General features: G+C 38.8%; 1 protein-coding gene across 1 annotated transcript in view; it reads left to right on the plus strand.

The window, feature by feature from the left end:
• The window catches only part of atrnl1b (attractin-like 1b), a 63,708-nt gene that overhangs the window by 35,708 nt on the left and 6,474 nt on the right, over nucleotides 1-21,526 (plus strand). Inside the window, exons 25-27 of the mRNA XM_028568098.1 lie at nucleotides 708-769; nucleotides 6,160-6,238; nucleotides 15,779-15,886. Of these exons, the coding sequence (XP_028423899.1) occupies nucleotides 708-769; nucleotides 6,160-6,238; nucleotides 15,779-15,886 (249 nt within the window). The remainder of the gene's footprint in view (nucleotides 1-707; nucleotides 770-6,159; nucleotides 6,239-15,778; nucleotides 15,887-21,526) is intronic.

The raw sequence follows: 21,526 nt of genomic DNA on the forward strand, positions 1-21,526 counted from the left end.
ACTCAATAACTCAATGGAGGTTTTTTTTATTTATTTTTTGAAAAACAATGAAAGTTTGTAATGTTATAGCCATATTTAGTATTGGTGTTTTTGCAAGTTAGTGTTTTTCATCTCTGGCCTCAAGTCATTTAGAAAGAGCCTGTCGTTGGCTCAGAATACATTGCATTAGACATATTTGAGTTAAGTCATAAAAAAGTATCAATAGATTAATGTTCTGAAACACTTGGGATAAACAGTTATTTTCAGAAGTTGTGGATTGTCTGCAAATGAAAAGCTTTCTGCCCTGTTTTTATCTTTTTCCACTATATTCTAGCAGACATTTCTTTCCACAAGAAGGAGCCTTTAAAAGAAGAAATCTCGTCAGTGACCTTTTAGCAGGTCCCTTCTGCTCTTACTGCAGATTTGAACTGTCGACACCATTATCGTGTTAACCCCTTCACAATGTCATGGATCAACTAGGAGAACTCAGTTGAAATGAACAGTGTTTCCCTTTTAGAATTACATAATTATTTTAAATATAATGTTCAAGTTTCCAAAGAAATTTGGAGTGACTGTGAATGCTGCAAAAGCCTCATTTACCTTTTTAGTATGGTGATTTATACCCATGTTCGTATCATGTTGGCTGTCAAATATTAGTTTTAAATATTACTGCCCTGGTATTTGTCTGATTTTTAGTAATTTCACATTCTCTTCTTTCTCTCAAATAGATTGCCTTCTCCCAACACAACAGTATCATGGATCTTGTCCAGTTCTTTGTAACATTTTTCAGGTAAGTGAGTCAAATATCTAAACTACTTGTACACACGATTCAACAGTCAAGAAGCATCATCCAGAATTTGACCCACCACATCTCCATTTTGGGGCTTATTGAGTTACTTGAGCCTGTTCTGTTAACCGAGTACATGCAAATGCTTCTTGTGTCTTCAAGGCAGTGGTTTTCCTTTTTCAAGTGGCAAATGAAGCAGCCGTAACCGTTTAAATAGGTGCATATTGCTCTGTGAGTGCCATGTAAAGAGAAGGCATGGGCGATCAAGATAGGAGGGGCTCTTTAATGATTTTTCATCCTGAGAGCTGCGATGGAAATCTTCTCTCATTGAAGTGTTCAAAATGAGTCAATTGGGTTCTCTCAAAAGCATAGCAAAGTCTGAATACATTAAAAGGATGTGAGTATAGAATAGAATACGTTTTATTGTCATTGGACAGCAGCTGTCCAACGACATTTTTCTGCAACTCACCCTCACTGGGGATTTCCACCGAATGCAGAACGTCTGCGGACCGGCTCCGCTGCGTGTCGGCTCCGTGCTCGGTCGTCCGTCAATACCCACCAGGTCCGGATTTGTTACGGCACGGCTGCGGCCATGACTGACAGCTGTAGTCACGAGGACCCACAAGATCTCGCAAATTCACGTAGAATAGAACCACAAAACCAACAACAGTTTGTTTCCATCCAGAGGAGTAGAGGGGAAACAACTCTGTGCTGTGTTTTCAAGGTGTATTGCAAGGAAATATGATCCGCCATGAGCACGGTGTATTTTATTTGGAAAATTAACCGGATGTTTTATTTTGTTTCTGTACTCTGCTTCCTGTCCCGCACAATCTGCTGTGTGCTGAATTGCTGCGGAGCTCTCTGGCGTCAAGCAAAAATAGAAGCTCTGCGTATCTGCTCCGGAGGGCTGCGGACTGCCGGAGCTGTGCCGGAGTCGGAACGCAGCCGTTCTGCAGTCAGTGGAAATACACACGTTGACTTTAATGGAAACCTAATGACTCCGCCGCCGTTCCAGAGCGGGTCTGCAGATGTTGCACAACCGATGGAAATTAGCAGTCAATGGTACACAAATAAAATGACAGTACCCTTATAAAGGCAAAAGACACAGAATAAAAACAATAAATATAGTAAATACAATAATACAAATTAAAAAGTCAGATATTGCATGTTTGTATTTGCAGAAAGACTGCTATTGCACCATAATTTGTTAGAGTTTAGTTCTTTTATGGCACATGGGTAAAAACTGTTCATAAGTCTGGATGTGCGGGCCTTCATGGACCTGTATCGCTTCCCAGACGGCAACAGGGTGAAAAGGTGATTGGCTGGGTGGGAGGAGTCCTGTGTGATGCTTTTGGCCCGACGCAAACATTGAGCCTTGTAAATGTCTTCTAGGGTGGGTAGTTGTGTGTTTATGATGCCCTATGATTGATATGATATGAGTATGATTGGATAATGTATGCTTTAAGTTAGATATTGGCATATTTTTATTTTATTTTTTAAAGCTTTTATTGATGCCGACCCTCAGTGAAGTTCCCTCACAAAGATTTATTTACTTTCATCTTGCTGAATCAGTCAAATGAGTAAGATAAGTTAAGTTGGTTTCAATCATTTGATCAGTGTCATATATTTTCACACCTGACACTAATAGTTACAGACCATGGTGCAGTTTCTGTGTAGATGTGTGTTTTTTATTTTATTTTATTGTGTTCTCCCCAGAGTAGTGGATGTACTAACATATTATCTGTGTAGCTGTCAAGGTGGGAATAGAAGACAGCCTTTGCCCAAGGCGCCTGCCCATCATTGCCCAGCCCACAATAACTTTCCCGAAAAGCTGTCACACAATCAGTTATCTTCTGCCTCCATCTGATCGAATTACAGTTGAATAGCCAAATTCAGGAATTCTTGGAAAGAAAGGGGAGAAGGGGGGAGATTATTTTATCTAAAAATGACAGCTACTAGCATCATTTGCACAGGAAACCATTTTGAATAGGGTCACAATAGGGGCATAGGAAGAAAAAAAACAGTTTTGGTCTTTTTAAACTATGTTTGCCCATAGCATTGTACTCCTTTCTCTTGGAAATTATTGTTTGAATGGATTTTATGAAAAACTTGTTCCTTTGGTGATTAATTTCTCTTCAATTCAAAGATTTGTTGAATTTGTGCTTTTTTTAATCCAATGGAATTAAATCCCAGCCATCCATTACACAGAACATAGCTTTTTTTCCATTTGGCAGCATCTGTTTCCATCAGTGTATTGTTATTTTTTCATTATTGTGCAGGTTATACTAATTCTCTCAAGTCTTTTCTGCATCCTTTTTGTCCAGTTCTCACTGACCCGTAAACTCAGGAGAAAGTAAAAAAAAAAACTGATGCAGTCACAGGCAGTTGCACGTGTGTGTGGGAGGTTTGGAGGGGATGGACCTGCGGGAAACATAATCAGCCTGATGACAAAATGTCATATCCCCCCACAGGGTTTCTAGACCTCCTTGTATGAGAGATAGAGTGAAGAAATGACGGCATGACTGGGAACAAGTGCCGTTTTCTTCTTCTGTTTTCTCTTCTGAGTTTTTTCAAATATTGCCTCACCTTTTTTGACTACAAGACGTCACTTTCCACATTGCTTCTTCATTTTAGCGACTTCATAAACAATATTTACTTGCACAGCACTGCTTAGTTGTAATCTAGTTAGAGTCTGATTGTTTTATGCGTTCTGATTAGATGCTGTAGAAACTGTCTAATAGGATGCTGCGCTTTACTTGAGGTGGAACCCCAGGTTCTTATTTATACTTGTTAACATACGTGTGTGTGTGTGTGTGTGTGTGTGTGTGTGTGTGTGTGTGTGTGTGTGTGTGTGTGTGTGTGTGTGTGTGTGCGCGCGCACATAAAACATTAGGGTTGCTATGTGTTTATACCATATATGTGCAACCAGTAGACTTATTAAGAATCATGGGTGCATACTTTTTTCTTTTTTTTTAATCACCAACTTCATTCATAAAGTTATCAGGTAAGGTCCAATGAGAACCACACAAAACTGAACTCTTAAAATGCATGTAAATGTGTAAATACTTGAAAGCACTTCAGGCTTACAGTACATTTCAGAATTCTATTTTTAATCCGATAATACATAATCATGTCTTCTTATTTAGCAATTTAAGGGTGCTTTTTGCAGAGCTTCCTGGGTCATGTTTGTACAGCATAAGAAGCCAGTAGAAAGCAGGTATAGATATTATTGATTGCGTTCCCTTGTGGAAACTGTAGCCTTGTGGTTGCAGAAACGGCCATGTAATTAAAAGAAAACTGTGTTCAGTTCACTCTTCTCTGTCAAAGGACAGTTTTCACATTACACGTTGTGTGACACAATCACTTTTAAACAAAAGACATATTTGGCGGTCTACCATTAAAAACTCACAATAATGTGGCTGGTTAGCTCAGTTGGTAGAGCAGGCACACACACACACCATGGACCTTCTGCGTCGAGGAATAAACCTTTTATATATAAAGGTTTATTCCTCGACGCAGAAGGTCCATGGTTGGAGTCTGACCTGTGAGCCTTTTCCGTATGTCTTCCCCTTCTCTCTCCCCTTTCATGTCTGAGCTGTCCTATCCATTGAAGGTGGAAATGCTAAAACAAAATCTTACAAAAACACACACACAATAATAATAATAATAATAATAATAATAATAATAATAATAATAACAACAATGTAAAATGGCATAAAGAGTAGTGGGATTTTTATGAGATTAGTAAACTTAGGGAATGAATTATAATGTATGACCGCTTCCTACTGTCTTGCTTTTTTGGCTGAGTGAAAGTTCACACCTGCTGTTACTAGATCCTATCCCATATCAATAACTACTTGTAGAAAATGTGATAACATCTTTGTGTTAATCATTTTACATTTGTCCTTCACTACCTTAAGCCGTTAGAACATTAATGAGAACTCCTTTTAATAAACAGCAGAAGGAACAGCAAAGGTGAATTAAGCTTCTTCACATTATAAAATATTGACAATGAAAGCCAAACATCTGTCTAGGGATTTTTGTCACTTCTGCCACATTAAAATGTCATTGATGCTCCCACAACACCCCCTTCCTCCATTCACTGTTATCTTCAAAGGCGTCTAAGATGGTGCAAGTATTTCTAAAAGAATGAAAGGCTTCCCAGCTTGTGCACCTCTGAAATAAATTCCATGTGCGATGACGAGCTGTTTGAAGCACAGTTTCCCTTCACTCAACACTTTAATCTCACTTCCCTTTCTTTTTTTTTGGCTTGGCAGCCCCCCTCTTTGCTTTATTTGAGAAGCTGTATTTTCCAAGTGTTATCACATTCCTCACAGACTCTATCGCCTTCTTCAAAGATCCTGGCCAATAGAACTAGCAGGTGTGGCCGACAAATTGAAAGCCTACTAAAGTGAAGATATCAAACAAATGTGCTCATGAAATCCGAGCCAGTCATGTGTCTCTGGTGAAATGTGCTTATTGGACCAGGCTGCTCATTTTAGAAATGTTGCATGTCCCTGAAGACAAGGACTCACTGGTCATATTACAGTATGGATTTCAAATCCAAATATGATTGTCTTTGTTCCTGGATGTCAGAAACAGGGTCATGTTCCATTCTAATTCAGTGAGTAGAGAATAATTAGATGATAAAATACTTATGTGACAGAGCAATCTGGGAGGGAAATTAAAGTAAATTTGACCTTTTTATTTTGTTTCCATATATTTTTACTTAACCACAGTGCTCAGCATCCCACATGTTGCTCCGACAAGCTCATAGAAAGTGCAGAACGTCTCTTCAGCACGTAATAATCCTAACACACTCATCCGTCACCAGGATAATGAAGTGGAAGCTCTCAATCATTCATATTTTTCTATCCCAGCAACTCTCGGACTTTGTTGAATTTCCCTTGACTAATGATTTTTACTGTTGGGTTATTAATTGAAGTAATCGGCCAACATATTCAGTCTAAGAAATGAATGTGCTACCTCTTCATATCTCCTCCCCTGTTTTGTCTGTTTTGAAGTTAGAGGGAAACTTTGAATATTTACTCCTGTTTAAGCCAGTAATATTGTAGTTGTTTTAATATATCAAGAAAATATTGTGAGTGTACACAAAATTGGCAAATAAATTCTTGGTAGAATATGTGAGTGTGTAGAACCAGAACTATTGCAGCTGGTGTAGGATATACTGTAATGTAAAGATAGGGATTCTTGCAACATGGTAACATGATACTCTCCTGGATTAAGCTGTATCTTAATTCAGTATCTACTGTTGCGTGCAAATAAAAGAAGCAAAATGCTTTAAGTAAAGGGAATATCGTATGGGTGCTTTCTCAGTGACAGCTGTTATTAAAGGCATCTTGCTTGAGATTGTTTCCTCTCTTTCATTCCAGTTGCTTTCTATCACTACTCCTGGTGGCTGCAGTGGTGTGGAAGATCAAACAGACCTGCTGGGCTTCACGCCGGAGAGAAGTAAGTCCATAAAACACATTCTGTTGTCATATGACATACACCCGATCTTGGCAATATTTAAGTACCTTCCCGTTCTCTTTAGAGAAAATGGTTACTTGTTAATATGTGTGCTAAGGTACCATTATCGCACTGACAGTTTCACAAGTGCCTACAAATTACAATGCCTGCAAATATCATTTCTCCACTCAATAGTGCCCCAATTCTTCTGAACCACGTTTGAAACCTAAAGAAAACGGCATTTTAACAGATAAGTCCTCATCTGTACGAATCGTTCAAAGTATATCTGTTAATATATCTGAGTATCTGCTAATGGCTACATCGTCCCAGTATTTGATCTATTGCTTTGTCATGAATAAATATGGTTAAAAGTTAAAGTCTAAATTATCATCTTGAGATATATTGTGGATTTAAGTTGAGTGGAAAAGGTATGAGGGAAGCGAGTAGAGATACTGTGAATGACTGAAGGAAAAGGGGATAGAATGAACCATTAGTATTCAGTGAAAGATGGGGTTGAGAAAAAATGGGCATGAAAAGGGGTGAAAGATGAAATGATTGACAGAAGACTTTAAAAAAGAGGGTAAGAAAGATATGGTGCAAGAAATTGAGGAATAGAGAAAATGTATGTAAATTCTCCTCACTGCCCTGGACCCAAACTGCATGGGGTGGCTCCTGGTTTCTGTTATGAGCAACCATCATTTCCATCTCTTCAGGCCATATCCATATTCTCCTAGATGCTGTCTGATACTCGGTAGTAGAACGTTTAATTTGGTGCACATCCAGCCTTATGACCAGCAGTCTACTGATAAAGCTCCCACAATTTATTTCCCCTTTGGGGATGACATTGATAATCATAAGATCCCAATTTTATATCCTCTAATTGATATATGAAAATAAACATGAATGATAGCTACCGTGACTCCGAATCCTGCCTATCCAAAGAATTAAAGTCAATAAAAATTAATGCAGGCAGATGGGCTCACGTCATTAAAATTCTGCTCACTTTTCCTGTCTGCTCTTGGCATTCCCGTCATCTGTTTGTTGCTGCCCTTCAGCTGCCAGATGAAAATAGATAAATATTTAAATACAAATCTCTCATCTCTTAATTTCGGGTGATTGAAAAGTTTTTTCGCCAGAGGAACAAAATACTTTTTATTCTGTGGTAAGGACTGAAAGATTTGTTTGCAGATGACACATCTACTGTATATTGTTACTGCTCTCGGTTTGAGTGCACTTTCCCTGGAGTCTGTCCATTCCAGTGTAAAGTTCAGTCAAAGTGGTCGCCATGTATTTTGGTTTTAGCTTGTTTAGTAAAGAAGACTTTCTCTCTTTGAAATGTGAACCTTACATTCCTCACTCTGCTCATATTTCTGAATTTGAATCCATCCTACAACCTAAAAATCCTCAGGGATTCTGTTGGGTGTTGTAAGCAGCTTTTGTTGGCTGCAAAGGAGAAATTATTACAGGTTTGATGGAAATTAATGAATCAAAACCTGTAGCAGCCTAAGATATGAAATTTGTATCACTTAAACCCTGTTGACACCAAATGTTTTGCACACCCTATTTATGTTTTATTTAAAAATGTATCACTGTTACACACATAAACGTTTCTACTACATAGCTTTATAAACCTGAGGAAAGTAATACCGTAAGCTTCCTGTCGTGGCGTTTTCAGCTGCCCTACTTTCAAAGAGAAGTTGTAAAGCGAAGCTTTGTGGTGGTCAACTTTACCTGAAAGCTGTATCTGCCTTGAGGGGGTTCTGCAGTGCTGTTATGGGTGCTTCAGCTTTGCAAGTAGTCTTTAACTGCTTGTCATGCATAGGCCTGTCACGATAACAAATTTTGCTGGATGATAAATTGTCCCTGAAATTATTGCGATAAACGATAATATTGTCATTCTGAGACCATAATGATAATGGCATAATAATGCAGGTACACCTTTTCAAAGATCAATAAACTTTTATTTCTAAAGAATATTTACACTGGAACTGGAAGACATTTATCATTTAAATATCCACAATAAATTAACAAAACAACCAAAAACAATAAATAAAATGGACTCTCAGTCTCTGTTAACAAAAACTGCACTGGAATAAAAACCAAACGCAACCAAAAACAATAAATAAAATGGAATTTTTTTCCGGCCGCGATAATTTCCATTTAAAAATTATCAAGCTCATTTTTATTTATCATGCGATTAATTGATTCATTGCATATTGCGGCAGGCCTACTCATGCAGCACTTCTCTTGGCCACATTTCCATAATGCCCAAATCAGTAGGGCCATTTGTAGTGATTATTGCTGAGCTAGTTAAGGTCTGTCTTTTATCCTGTCACACTAAATAGGTTTTATGTACAGTATATAATGGGGCATCCAGTGCATCACTTATATAAGTAATTGTGTCTCACAATGTTTTTTTTTGTAGCTATAATGTCAAACAACTAAGAACTGATTTTAAGTCTGCATCCTTTATACTGCAATCAGTGTAAGCTTTTAATGTAGATCCAGGCATCATATTACCACCATTTGTACTGATAAAAAGTACCCATTTAGGATCACATCAAAAATAAGTAATTTTAGTATGTCATTTCATTATTTTTAACCATAACTAAAATACAAAGGTTCAAGTGGTGAAACAATCCTGTGAATCTCTTTAAAAAATCTACCCAGAAAACAAGATCTTCTCTCTGTAGCATTGGCTGCTCAAAGGACAATTATACGTAAATCCATCTTTGTGTGCTAGAAAGGACTCTCTTTGCCTTTTTTGTGTTTTGTTTTCTCAAGTAAGACTGGACATTAAAAATATTAGTCTCCATTTTAAAATGCACAATCATCTTTTAGATACATGATGCAGCTGTTTACAACACTATAACAGCAGTTGTTTTGAACTGATGAATGATGTAATAATCAAGAAGTCCCTTCAAATGTAAAGAATCATGCACATGTATAATTATTATATGGAATTGTATTGGGTAATTTTGATATTTTTGACCCATTTAGACTAAATAATATACAGAGATACAGGGCCACAATTTTGCTTCACACATGAACTTAAATACAATTAGCATTTAGCATTACATTTGTATTGCTTTAGCCTTGTAGATAATGTAGGTGCCAGGTTTTGAGGAGGAAGGAGGATGCGTGGAATGTAAGAGACGATATCTCTGATTCTGTTGTGTCGAATTTAATCCTATTTGTTTTAACTGTCCACCGTGAGCCCCCCCCAATGTTATAGGAGTGCAATAGTAATTTGGTGGAGTGCTCTTTTAAGTGTATGGAGTATTTTCAAAGAAGCACAGCAGCTTAACAGGCTCAAATTATCCACACAAATCATTTTGGGGCAATCATGTGATGGCATTCATAATATATTATTAACCACATTGCTTGTAGCAGTATGCATTTTAGTTTGCATGCAGCATTCTGTCACATAGTAACTAATGTGAAGGTATAATCACAAGGGTTTCAGTAGAATTTGTGATGACTCGCTTGTGTTGAGATGGTTCCAAGTCTTGTACGATATTAGATTAACTGATTCGGCGCCGCCAGTCTCGTCCATTGGTGAACTGATTGGCTCTTTACTGAGCATTGTGTCAGCAGTTAAATTGAAAGGGCTTTTGAACAGCCCATGCACTTATGAGGCTTGTCTAAATATGGGCTGAAAGGATTTGGGCTTGAAGCCATCTAATGCTCACAAGCCCCCATTCAACATAAGGACATGGAATAAACAAGTTCTAATGAGACCTCTGGAGTTAGCGGAGACAATAATGAGACACTGGTCCAGCCAAATGACATATGGATGTCTGATTGAACTTTTGGATATTTTTGGCTTCCTGGTGTGAAATCTGTTTAAGTACTTCTGGGTTGTGCTAGATGTAAAAAACAATTGGTTTATATGAAACTGTTTTTGTATGTACTGGATTTTTACTAGAAACGCGTTTTGAGTATTTGTACATAACCAAGTTGGCATCGTCTGTCTGAAATTTGAAAATTAGCTGTGGATGGAGGATAGAATAACAACCACTAACAAACGCTCAGAAACTTAGAGCTCAGAAACTTAGAGCCATAAGGTGCTAAGGGCCCTATTTTAACGATCTAAGCGCACGGTGTGAAGTGTTTTAAAGGGTTGTACTTAGTGTCTTCATTAATTCATCGGTGGGTTTTTGGCGTGAACCAATGAACCAATCAGAGTGTCATCTCCCATTCCTTTTAAAAGCCAGGCACGTTTGTACCTTGGCGCATTGCTATTATGATGGCGGATTTGCACTGCAATATTTTTATTTGTGATCTTTTGCATGTTTGTCTGTGTGTGTGTGTGTGTGTGTGTGTGTGTGTGTAACAAGCATAGTGTGCGCGCGCTGTGTACAAGCCTAGGCGGCGCATTTTACTAATTTGCTGTTAAAATAACAATGAAATTATTGACTTTAGACCAGGTTTTTGTTGGTCAATGGCGCGATCACTTCCCGCTGCCTCAAGATAGCAATACGCCAAGAATGCACCTGAACACACCTCCCTGTAAAACCAGCATGCCCATGGGCGCAAAGATGGGCGCAGGTGCATTTTGCTATTACGGGAAATTGACAACTGCGTCGGTCTTAAACTAGCAAAGATACTTCCGTCGGGCTTTGCGCGGAGCCGGGTGCAAGATAGGGCCCATAATGTGTAATTCCTCTTGAGTTAATCTTCCAAAGGTGATCTTTTACCACACTAATGCACTAATTGGATAAGGGTTTTCTTTTTTGTCAGGAGTTGAAAAGACTTGGATCCCAAGGTGCTGCTGTGGTATTCGAATACTTTTTAGTTGTTAAGTGTTGAGACTTGGATCCTGAGTGGAGCGGGCAAAGGGATGAAACGACAACAGCTGTAAATGCCACGGAGGAGGACGAGGGCTGACCTCTTTTGAAGCTACCTGTGGGGGGAACGGGACGGAGGGGGCGCTGACATTTAACAAACTGCTATACGGAAGATGTTCTACACACAAACGTGCATTTATTTAATGCAGCTCCTCTCTCTTTATCTCTCTCACACACTCATGCAGACACGCCTCATACACACTCGCATCATATATACGGACCATCGTGTAGAGCGGTGATGTTTTACTGGCACTCTAAAAGCATTCAAACCTGATTGAGCAGCGGTTACCATAAAAAGGATATTTTCTTCTCTTTTTTTCAGCATGTTTACGCATTTCATTTACTAAATCCACCAGTAACTAATTAGCATCTGTTTATTTAAAGCTGTCATCCTTCCATAGAAGCTGTCCTGGCCAGGACGTTGGTAATTGCTGTGGTCAGTTTGTAACTGATGGCTTAAACCTGCCTGTTGTGTCAGCTGAGAATATAGTGATGGATGTAAAGGCTAAGGGCAAGGACTACTGTATGTTGTCTATAATGGTATGTCACTAATGTAGTTCAGTTCCTATTTTCTTATGTAATTTATTCAGCAATGTTATAGCGGCGTGGCTTGACGGATGACCGTGTCGGTCGGTCAGTCCAACAGTTTTGATCCAGACTAAAATATCTGTTTGATGGATTGCCATTACATTTTGTACAGCCCTTTATGGTGCCCAGAGGATCAATGTCACTGACGTTTGTGACTTTACCTCTATCACCGCCAACAGTTCAACATTTTCAGTAGAACCAAGGCAGAAAGCACTCTGTTCATGTTACAAATGAATCTACCAGAAATGTCTGCTTGCACATATTTGATTGTTCGCTTCAGGTTTGTTTGTTTTTTGCCCTCTACGTCAGCACCCCTGCTGGCCTCATTCAGATGAATTAAAGGGCTGCATTTGTACATGCAGAGCTTAAGTTGGTCTGAATGCATCAGAGTCACTTTTATATTTTATCAGCGTGAGCCATTACCTAAAAATGCTCACTGTAAACAACCCATTTTGATCAAGATAATTCAATTATCTAATTTGCTATGTGTTTGCATAGACAAAACTGAAAGAAACCCATTACTAACCCACAAAATCCTCACATCCCCGTCCCTCTGCAGACTTGATGTAGTCTCTTCCCTTGAAGAGCTCAATCAGCAGTCATCGATTGCTATAATAAGATTATCCTACTCTTAAGCCCCTGGTCACCTTGATTGTCCCTTGTTCAGTTTAAAGTTTGCACTCACAATTTCCTCTAAAGTTAGAGATGATTGAGCGTACCTGTGATTAGGAGTTCAACTTGTGATATAGATTACCCTTGGAAGCTTAAAAGCTGTACCACTAATGAATGAAAGTAACATTTAATGAATATTTTACGTTAGAATTTACCGTTATTACTTTTCCTATTACTACAATATTACATATTATTCATGGTTTCTAATGGGTTCTTAGTACTTGAGCCGACACAACACCACACCAATATATCAGTGTGGTAAACAGCGGCAGTCTACTAGACAGGATATCTTTATTTAGGGAATTCCATTAATCCCAGTCTGTGTAGATTGTTTTTATTTTACATTATTTTTTTATTTTAGTTTTTTTTTTATTCTGCTGAGCACCGCCTGTGGGCACAGCCAGTGATCTTTTGAAAAGGACAAAGTGACCTGCTTAGGTGTAGAATATGCTGAGAGGCGGGATGACACTTACCCTTTTATAGAATCCAATGAAGGGAACAAAATGCTGTATTCACAAGACGGATAATTCATGCACCCACTTGCCAAATTAATCAAGTTGCATAGCAATGCACTGCATGCCCACCCTTATCACAACCGTGAATGGCCCCAGCTTGTATTCTTGACAAAATCTGTTTCATTGCACAAACGTTACTTGCTTTTGCAGTTCACTCTTGCCTTTTTGTCATTAACTTAGCATTCATTTCTAGGATCTCTCTGGTATTGTACTGGCCCTTTTGCTGATTGTATTCCCAGCACAGTCTTTGATGCCTGTGCCGGACACCGAGCAAAGCGCCAGCATTCTCTGACTTTGCTTCTGCTCTCATGTTGCAGAATTCATTTAAAGCAATAAAGCATGATAACTAACATTACTGCTATCTGACATTTAGAGTGAATGTTCAGGTTAGTAGTTGGATTTGAAGTTGTTGGACTTGAAGCTCTTGTGTTGGAAATCATAATAAGCCGTGAGCTGTTTCCTTGTTTTGCAACAACCCCGCCGGGCCCTCCATCCTGCTTTTATCTTTTCAAAAAGGGCAAAAATTCTCATTTCGACCTGCGGTGGCCCAGCGGCTCAAATCTATCGGTCGGTTGTTGCTGATTTGATGTTTAATAGTAGAGATGTACAACAGTCTAACATGGGCCCTCAGATTTAAAGTTTAAAAATCAGAGCTACAAAGGGAAAAAATCAATCTCAATTTCATATGGCTGTTATTTTTTTTTTTCTTCTCAGCTTTACCTCCCCCTGGGGAATGTTTTCAGAGAGATTCAACAAAATAGTTCTTACATAGGACCCACCTCAACTTTTCTCTCACTCACTCCCCATTGGTAAAGCGGTACAACTAGTCTGTAAAGGAACAGTTGAAAGTTCAAAATGCTTCAGCATGAGCTGCATCAACACAAATAAGGCATTATGTATGATACACAGAACATATATAAAACACACTAACCATTTTTCTCATGTTCATCCTTTTTGTGTGTTTGTTGCTTTTACACATCAGAGCGGGGAAAGACCACACAATTGATGTTATACAGCAATATACATAAATGGTATGCACATTGCCCAGATGATAATGTGCTTAAATTTTGCGTGTCTCTTGTGACCTACAATAAACATTTTCACACTCTTGAACATTAAATAAAAATCAGTAGACAGAAGCTATAACATTGTGTCATAATTTTAATTATCACTGTTGAATATTAGGAGAAAATTAAACACATTTCATTACATTGTGGTTTGCCATTTCATGTGTTTCAGATATGTTATTTAAAAGGTACATTATGTATCCTCTAGTTACATACATGCTGTCTTGATTTGTTGTTTTGTGAGCATGTGCAAGGTCTTTTTTTAATTCAATCTCTCTAAAAAGCCACAGCTGATTGAGGCTCTGGCTGAGAAACTGCCCGTGCAAGTACTAGTCATGAGTTAGCTCTCAAGTATCTAATCAAGTGACATATTAATTGAATACTACCCTTTCCATCACGTTTAATGTTTTCCTGTGTACACCCTCAACAGAACTATAACAATTTGAAAGAATGAATACAGTGCTCTGAATTACTATTTTTCTAACCTGACGTATAGATGGAGTCGTTGATTCCCCAAGACGTTAATTCAAAGCTCCATCTTCCGAATTTCTTTTTCCGCTTGTACAATGCTATCAGCCTCTCCAGACCTCATCTGAATTTTTGCCAATTAATAGCCAGACTAATGCATACTTAATTGAATTCAGAGTGAGTGAGGGTGGGAGGTCTGGACACAAGAATACCAGGGTTCATCACGACACCAAGGACAAATTCCTATTCAGGATTGAGACCACCCGAAAACTGTGTACTTATGTATTCAAATGTGTATTAGTATTACTTTTGTATGAGAAGGGCACATGATGATGCCGATCATCACAACCGCTTGATGTGCTTAGTAATCTGAAGTACAATTAGAATCCTAATGCAGCACTCTTAAGCTCATCACAAATCCAATAGCAATCAGTGATGTCCTTGGTGCTAAAATGGTGGCCTGTGTAGATATTGATCAGACACGGCATTGCTGATGAAAGTATGGCGCTAGTTGTTTTACAATATTGATTAGTGGGGAACAAGAGAGGCTATTTTCTGTTCTGTCTAAGCAACAGAAAAGGTGTCACTCTGAGGCAGTAACCTAAACAGCATTTCTGTGCAGAGAGAATCGTTTGGACGTTTCTCTGTGGTGGTGTCCTGTATGTGTGTGTTGATCAGATCAATGAATACCCATGAGTAAGTTGAGAGTTCTAAGTTTTTAATGTTCATTTCAAATTAGATTGTCTAGGTTCAAGGCTGTTCCTATTTCTAGTATTTGTAATGGGGATGGGTTATAGTGTTGTTGTGTCACTGTAGTTTCCATCATATTCAAGAAAAGGTTTGGAATAATTTGGTACCTCGTGTATGAATGGACAAAATATTTGAAATGTCATCAAATATAAAAATATATTTCAGTATTCAAGTCAATTTTTTTATATATATGTATATACACACACATATATACATACATATATACATACAACTGAAAATCCTCATATAAAGTTGGGGCTCAGTGAGTAATAATAACACAAAATAATAATACTAATCTACATATTGTGAGCAATAGTGAGTATTTTAAGGAGTTGGATTGCATTTAATAACCCTGTCTGTCAGATGTCTGTTGTGTTTTTATGCAGTAACAGGATAGTGGCTTCCTGTAAGTTCTTTATAATGAAGGGCTGAAATTCAAAATGTGTCTTTCAACTTCATTAGAAATGTAATGTGTGAAGGGTTTTTATATTTGATATATGTAAATAATGTATGTACTATTATGTATTCATATATTATTATTTCAGTAGAGCATATTTCTCGTAATTCTCATTCATCTATTGTTTGCTAAGACTATGTTCATGCTCATCTGTCATCTGTGTTTGATTTTTACAGCAACTGATGAGAGAGCGTCAGCAGATGGCCAGTCGTCCATTTGCCTCAGTTGCGCTCGCACTGGACGCCAGGGGCGAGGAAACAGAACTGTTGCAGCCTGTGGTTGACGTGAGTCCTGCTTGTTTACACACACACACACACACACACACACACACACACACACACACACACACACACACACACACACACACACACACACACACACACACACACACGATCATTACACAGTTTTGATTATTGTGAGTCCTGACAAGCACCAACAAGTTTGACCATGTATCCCCCTTTTGTCATCTTTGCACATCTGTTAAAATCAATATTAGATTTGTAAGTGCTTCTACTGACGTACATACAATAGTTTTGTAGTACGTTTGAATAGTAAATCATTGGACCTTATTGTGATGTACTCACCCAGCTCATGTCTTCCACTCACAAGATGTCAGCCTTTTATTCGCTCCCCACATCAATGAGAAATCTGCCAGTGATGGTCCTTTCTACCCATGTCTTCTTTATATATATGATTGTCCTCTGCAATCAGGGCTACAGACTTGCTGACATTTTTCAATCAATGTTACACATCTTTTATACGAAGTGAAGTCACGATGCCAATTATTCAAAAGATTTTAATAGATTTTTCAAAAGTTAAAAAAGACAAATATAGATTTTCTGGTCGTTTTAATCTTCTTGCAAAGAAAAGGATGGTTGTTACTTTGAAAAGCATCACTGAATTGGAAAGGGATTGCTCTGATATTAAACCTATGACGTCAGAATGGTTTTATTTTATTTTTGTTCTTCAGTGTGCGTGTTTTCATTTTGCCTAATTTGTTCTCCAGGGTTGTTCACTGGGAACATACTGCACGTTGATTTTGCACTCAGATTTTGATTAATACTGTATGTCATTATACCCTGCATGCTCACGTGCTTTTGCACATCTGAAATGTTCTGTACAGTTGCTGCTTCACCTATTTATTCCTACGATGTGAATACCTCCCAGACAAATAGAAAGTAGAGAAGTCTGAAGCAAAGCACAGTCTAGGGCTCTATGACACATGGATAAAAGCTTAGCTTAAAAACAATATGGAGAGCTACATCCACAAATTGACATCGGAGGGCCAACAGTGTTTCCTCAGCCAGAGCCACCTCTGCGTCATCTGCCGCTGAGAGAAATAAAATCACTGTGGCAACCAGGAAAGAGGCACTACATTAGCTATTAATGTATATTACTGAGTGGTACTCAGTGTGCATTATGGTGTTGTGAAGGGCAATGTAAAGAGAAAGAGGAGAAAAACAATGCTTCTTAGCTCTCTGAGTGCACTTTTTGAGTTGTGCTTTTAAAGCAATAAGGTACAGTCTGAATCTGAATGGTTTCAGAAACGACTGCTTTGCCTTTGTTTAGGAAAAATGTTAATTACATACTTGTCTGTGGGACGTGTGTGTCAATCTGTCATTTAATCATTTCTTCCAGTAGTGTTCCTCCCATTTCTGCACACAATCCAAAAACAGTGTTGTTGTTATAGAGCGCATTAAGGCAGAGACTTTGCATCCACTGGAGAGTATGCTGTAAACAATATCTCAAGCTGTTTTGGAAATGATTACTGGAAAAACAATCTTCAGTCTTCTGTTTCTTGACCCTTTCAAGATGCAGAATGAACCTATAAGCACTTGACTTTCAATTTCACTTAGATGTGCGTACAACCTTTAAGGAAGTTACAATACAAGTTTTGTTTGAGAAAATCACCTGAGAACCCTGATTTACATGCTTGTGTACCAAATCTATTTCACAGTTTGTATGCTGGATGCTTTTCAGTAACGCCTAAAGGTGTCTACACACCAACCAGACGGCCGACCCTCGGCAGAAAAGCCAGTCGAGATGATCGGTCTTCCCGTGTTGGTCCAAAAAGTGCCACAGAACACACCAAAAAGACGAGAGGAGATGAGACGTAATACATCTCTATAACAGCAGGCGGCGCTAATCTGTATTGTTGCCCAAGAAATGAAAACCGGCAGCTGATTGGACGAACGCGTCACATGGGTTTGTTTTCTCCAGAAATTCAAAGCCAGACGTCAGTCATGGCGGCCGTTCAGAATACGATCTCATATTGTACTTAAATAGCTCACTGAAACATGTTTTTGAAAACATTTTAAGCGACAAATAGGCCATGCAGTTGCTGAATCTGTCGTCATTTCAGCTCAACAAAGGTCAGTTTAAAAGATTTTCGTCAGATTTTGAGAGACTCTAGTCACCTCATTCTGCTCCCCATTTCCGGGTGAGTCCCGACTGCCCTGCCAGCGACTGAACATGTCAAGTCGGCCAAAATGAAGGCCGACAGCCCCCCAGACTGACGACGGCACGGGACACACCGAACAGATTCACGTCACTGACCTCGCCAGACGGCCGATTATCTGGTTGGTGTGTCAGGGCCTTAAGGTTGTTTATTCAGTTGACGTTTATCATATTTAACGTACAGACGTGGTAGCGTCTGTACGTTAAATATGACAGTACTAGCGTGGTAACGGCCGATAATCGGCTAAGTGTGTCCCGGCTATTAGACATAAAGTACACCGTAAATTCAGCATACAACTGTACAAGCCGGCAGTTTTTCTACCCAGTGCATTGCCTAAATGTGTTTTAAAAACACATCTTATGGTGACAGCCTTAATGGTAAATCCTGCACACATCTAATTCGCCAAGCAGCTCTTAATTAAGTGTTGCTTGGTTAATCATTTACATGCCAAATGTTTTGGCAGCTTCTAGTGGCTCAGAAATGTTCTCAAATGACATTCAACGATGTGTGACGCCAGCATTACCGTAGGCAAGGTGTTAAATCCAGATGTATCCAGTAGCCAAATAGAACATGAATATCTCATATACTTCCTCAAAGGTCATAAAGCATTCCTTGCATGGAAACAAAAGCAGAACACCCATTTCTCTGTTGAAAATATGTGTTTTTCAGAGATCATGTAGTTGCTGCAGCATTTGCGATAGTTTACTACTGTACTTCAGTAAATCCGAATCAGAAAGGGATTTATTGCCAAGTAAGTAACACTTACAAGGACTTTGCCCTGGTTGTTGGTGCATACATAAACATATTAAACATTAATATGAAATAAACAAACATTAAATACAGAAACAAATATGTACTTACTATAATACATTAATGATTTTATTCTATTTTAAGTTTCCAGCTGTTAAGATGATTTGCATTAAGGAGCTATCTCTATATAACTGATATATTTGTATATACTGTATAGAAGCACAGAGTCATATTCAGCCATAGCACAACGTAGCTTTTGACAGCTTTTTAAATATGTCCGTGGATTTTGGATTCATCCCAAAAAAATCCAATATGTATGGTTTCAAATGTGCAAATGCCCATGTTGGACCACATACAGCTCCATCACATGCCTTGGCTCCAGCTGAAGGTGAAGCATATGGAACAAGTCTAATTCTCTTTTATAAAGGTTAATTGGTCAGCATCTGGCACCACTTAGCTATTGGAAATATTTGTTGATGTCAAAGAGGACACTGATGTCACGCTAGCACCACTGGTTTCCAATTTGTTTCACCAGCTCTGTTTGTACTTTAAACACAGACCCACTCACTCACTGAGTTAGTGCAGGCAAGACAAATTGTACAGATAATGTACGTTTAAAGGTCCCATGACATGGTGCTCTTTGGATGCTTTTATATAGACCTTAGTGGTCCCCTAATACTGTATCTGAAGTCTCTTTAGCCTTGGTGCAGAATTACAGCCACTAGAGCCAGACCCACAATGAGCTTTCCTTAGTATGTGCCATTTCTGTGTCTGTAGCTATTGAGAAGGACAGGGGGGGGGCAAGGTGGAGGGTGGGGGTGTGGCCTTGACCAACTGCCACTTTGCTCGTTTGAAAGCCATGACGTCTCTCTCATGGGTGGGCCAAATTCTCTGGGCGGGCAAAGCAGAGAAAGGGGAGGTAACCTTGCTCCTTATGACCTCATAAGGAGCAAGATTCCAGATTGGCCCATCTGAGCTTTCATTTTCTCAAAGGCAGAGCAGGATACCCAGGGCTCGGTTTAAACCTATCGCCTTTTCTAGCCACTGGGGGACCATAGGCAGGCTGGAGGAACGCATATTAATGTTAAAAAACCTCAAAAAGTGACATTTTCATGCCATGAGACCTTTAAATGCAGGCACGTGATGGTCAGTTTGGAAGTCTTGAGGTTTGCCTGAATTTCTTTTATTTATTTCAGGGACAAAGTTTAGAGCATATTTTAGAGGATCATAACCACACTAAGAGATGATGCAGCTTGCACAGGAAACAAGACACCGAGGGGCTGCAGTACCAAAATGACCCCTCACACCCATTCCAACACATGAAAACATCAAAGACCCTTTTTTTCCCGATTGTACTGTCAGCACTGATCTCACTGCATTAGTTTATTATCAGCTGTCTGTCACTAAATCTTTGCAGCAGGTCCCAGAGAAAATCACAACAGCCTCTGTGCCCATTTCCTCTATTTTTGGTTGGTTTAAACCCCCAAGAGATGGACATTGCTTTTAGTGACCAAGATGTCAGCAGCTGTTGGATGGAGAGCCAATCAGGGCCCAAACACTGCATGCCTAGGCCTCAATGTCACAGATGTCTCTATTCACTATGGCCGGCATTCAACATATGGAAGCACTAACGGACAGCTAGTATGATGGATGACACCTGTCAGCAGGGGAAAGAAAAGCAGATACAGTGTGTGTGTGTGTGTGTGTGTGTGTGTGAGATTATGAATGCCCATAAAACAGCTTCATTAATGCATAGAGTTGCAGGCTGTGTAAACCTTCTTTGGAAGATATGAAAATGGAGACAGCAATTTTAAAAAGCTTTGATTTAAAAAAAAAAAAAAAAAAAACTGATTGAAATGATTTATTTATGTTTTTTTTATTTTCCTCTGCATTTTTGGAATATTTCTGTTATCCCAGGTTAATAGAAAGGAGGTGGTTTAACTTTGCTATTATCGCTGCCTTTCACACAAACAAATTAGTTTTTTATGCTTTAATGGCAAAAATCACAGCATTGGTGTGACGGTACTTGTTCAGTGTAGTTCCCAAAAAAATGCACAACAAACAATGTAATGTGGAATTGCATGCTCCAAGGAATAGACAGCACTAGGTTACCAACAATTATAGCTCTACTAATAATACTACCAACATTTGTATTAATACTAGTGATATTAACAACTTTCAATTAAGAAATATGTTCAGATTAACAGAGCCAGTAATAAACAGAGCCCAACAGTCAAACGTGGTGATGGTGGTAATCCTGCATATTTAGAATGTACAATCAAAGGTTCTACCGTTATGTGTGGAGTGGCAGTGCAGAAAGGATGTGTCAACAAATGGTCCTTTAATGTAAACAGAGCTCATTTGTAGCCTTTCAATGATTAATGTAAAGACTGAGACTGTATTTCTGCATATACCATCCAGCAGTGCTGCAGCTTCTGTTACAAGAATGTTGCAAAACTTGTGTCTCAGTGTTAGGAATTTGTTTGGAACAGCTGTAATGATGTTTCACCCAGTGGTCTATGTCAGTAGAACTTGCAGTGGAATCTGCCTTAAAAGCTCCCTTGCATGAATATGGCTTACATACTGTAGCTATTCATTAGCAGAATCACTTGAATGGTCATGAAATGGTTGGCAATTTAATTGCCCCTGTATGTCAGTGGTAGATCTAATATGGGCCTCTCTCAATCATGAATGTACTTGAAAAGATGCATGAGAA

This window comes from Perca flavescens, chromosome 21, assembly GCF_004354835.1.
Source record: "Perca flavescens isolate YP-PL-M2 chromosome 21, PFLA_1.0, whole genome shotgun sequence".
NCBI classification, from domain to species: domain Eukaryota; kingdom Metazoa; phylum Chordata; class Actinopteri; order Perciformes; family Percidae; genus Perca; species Perca flavescens.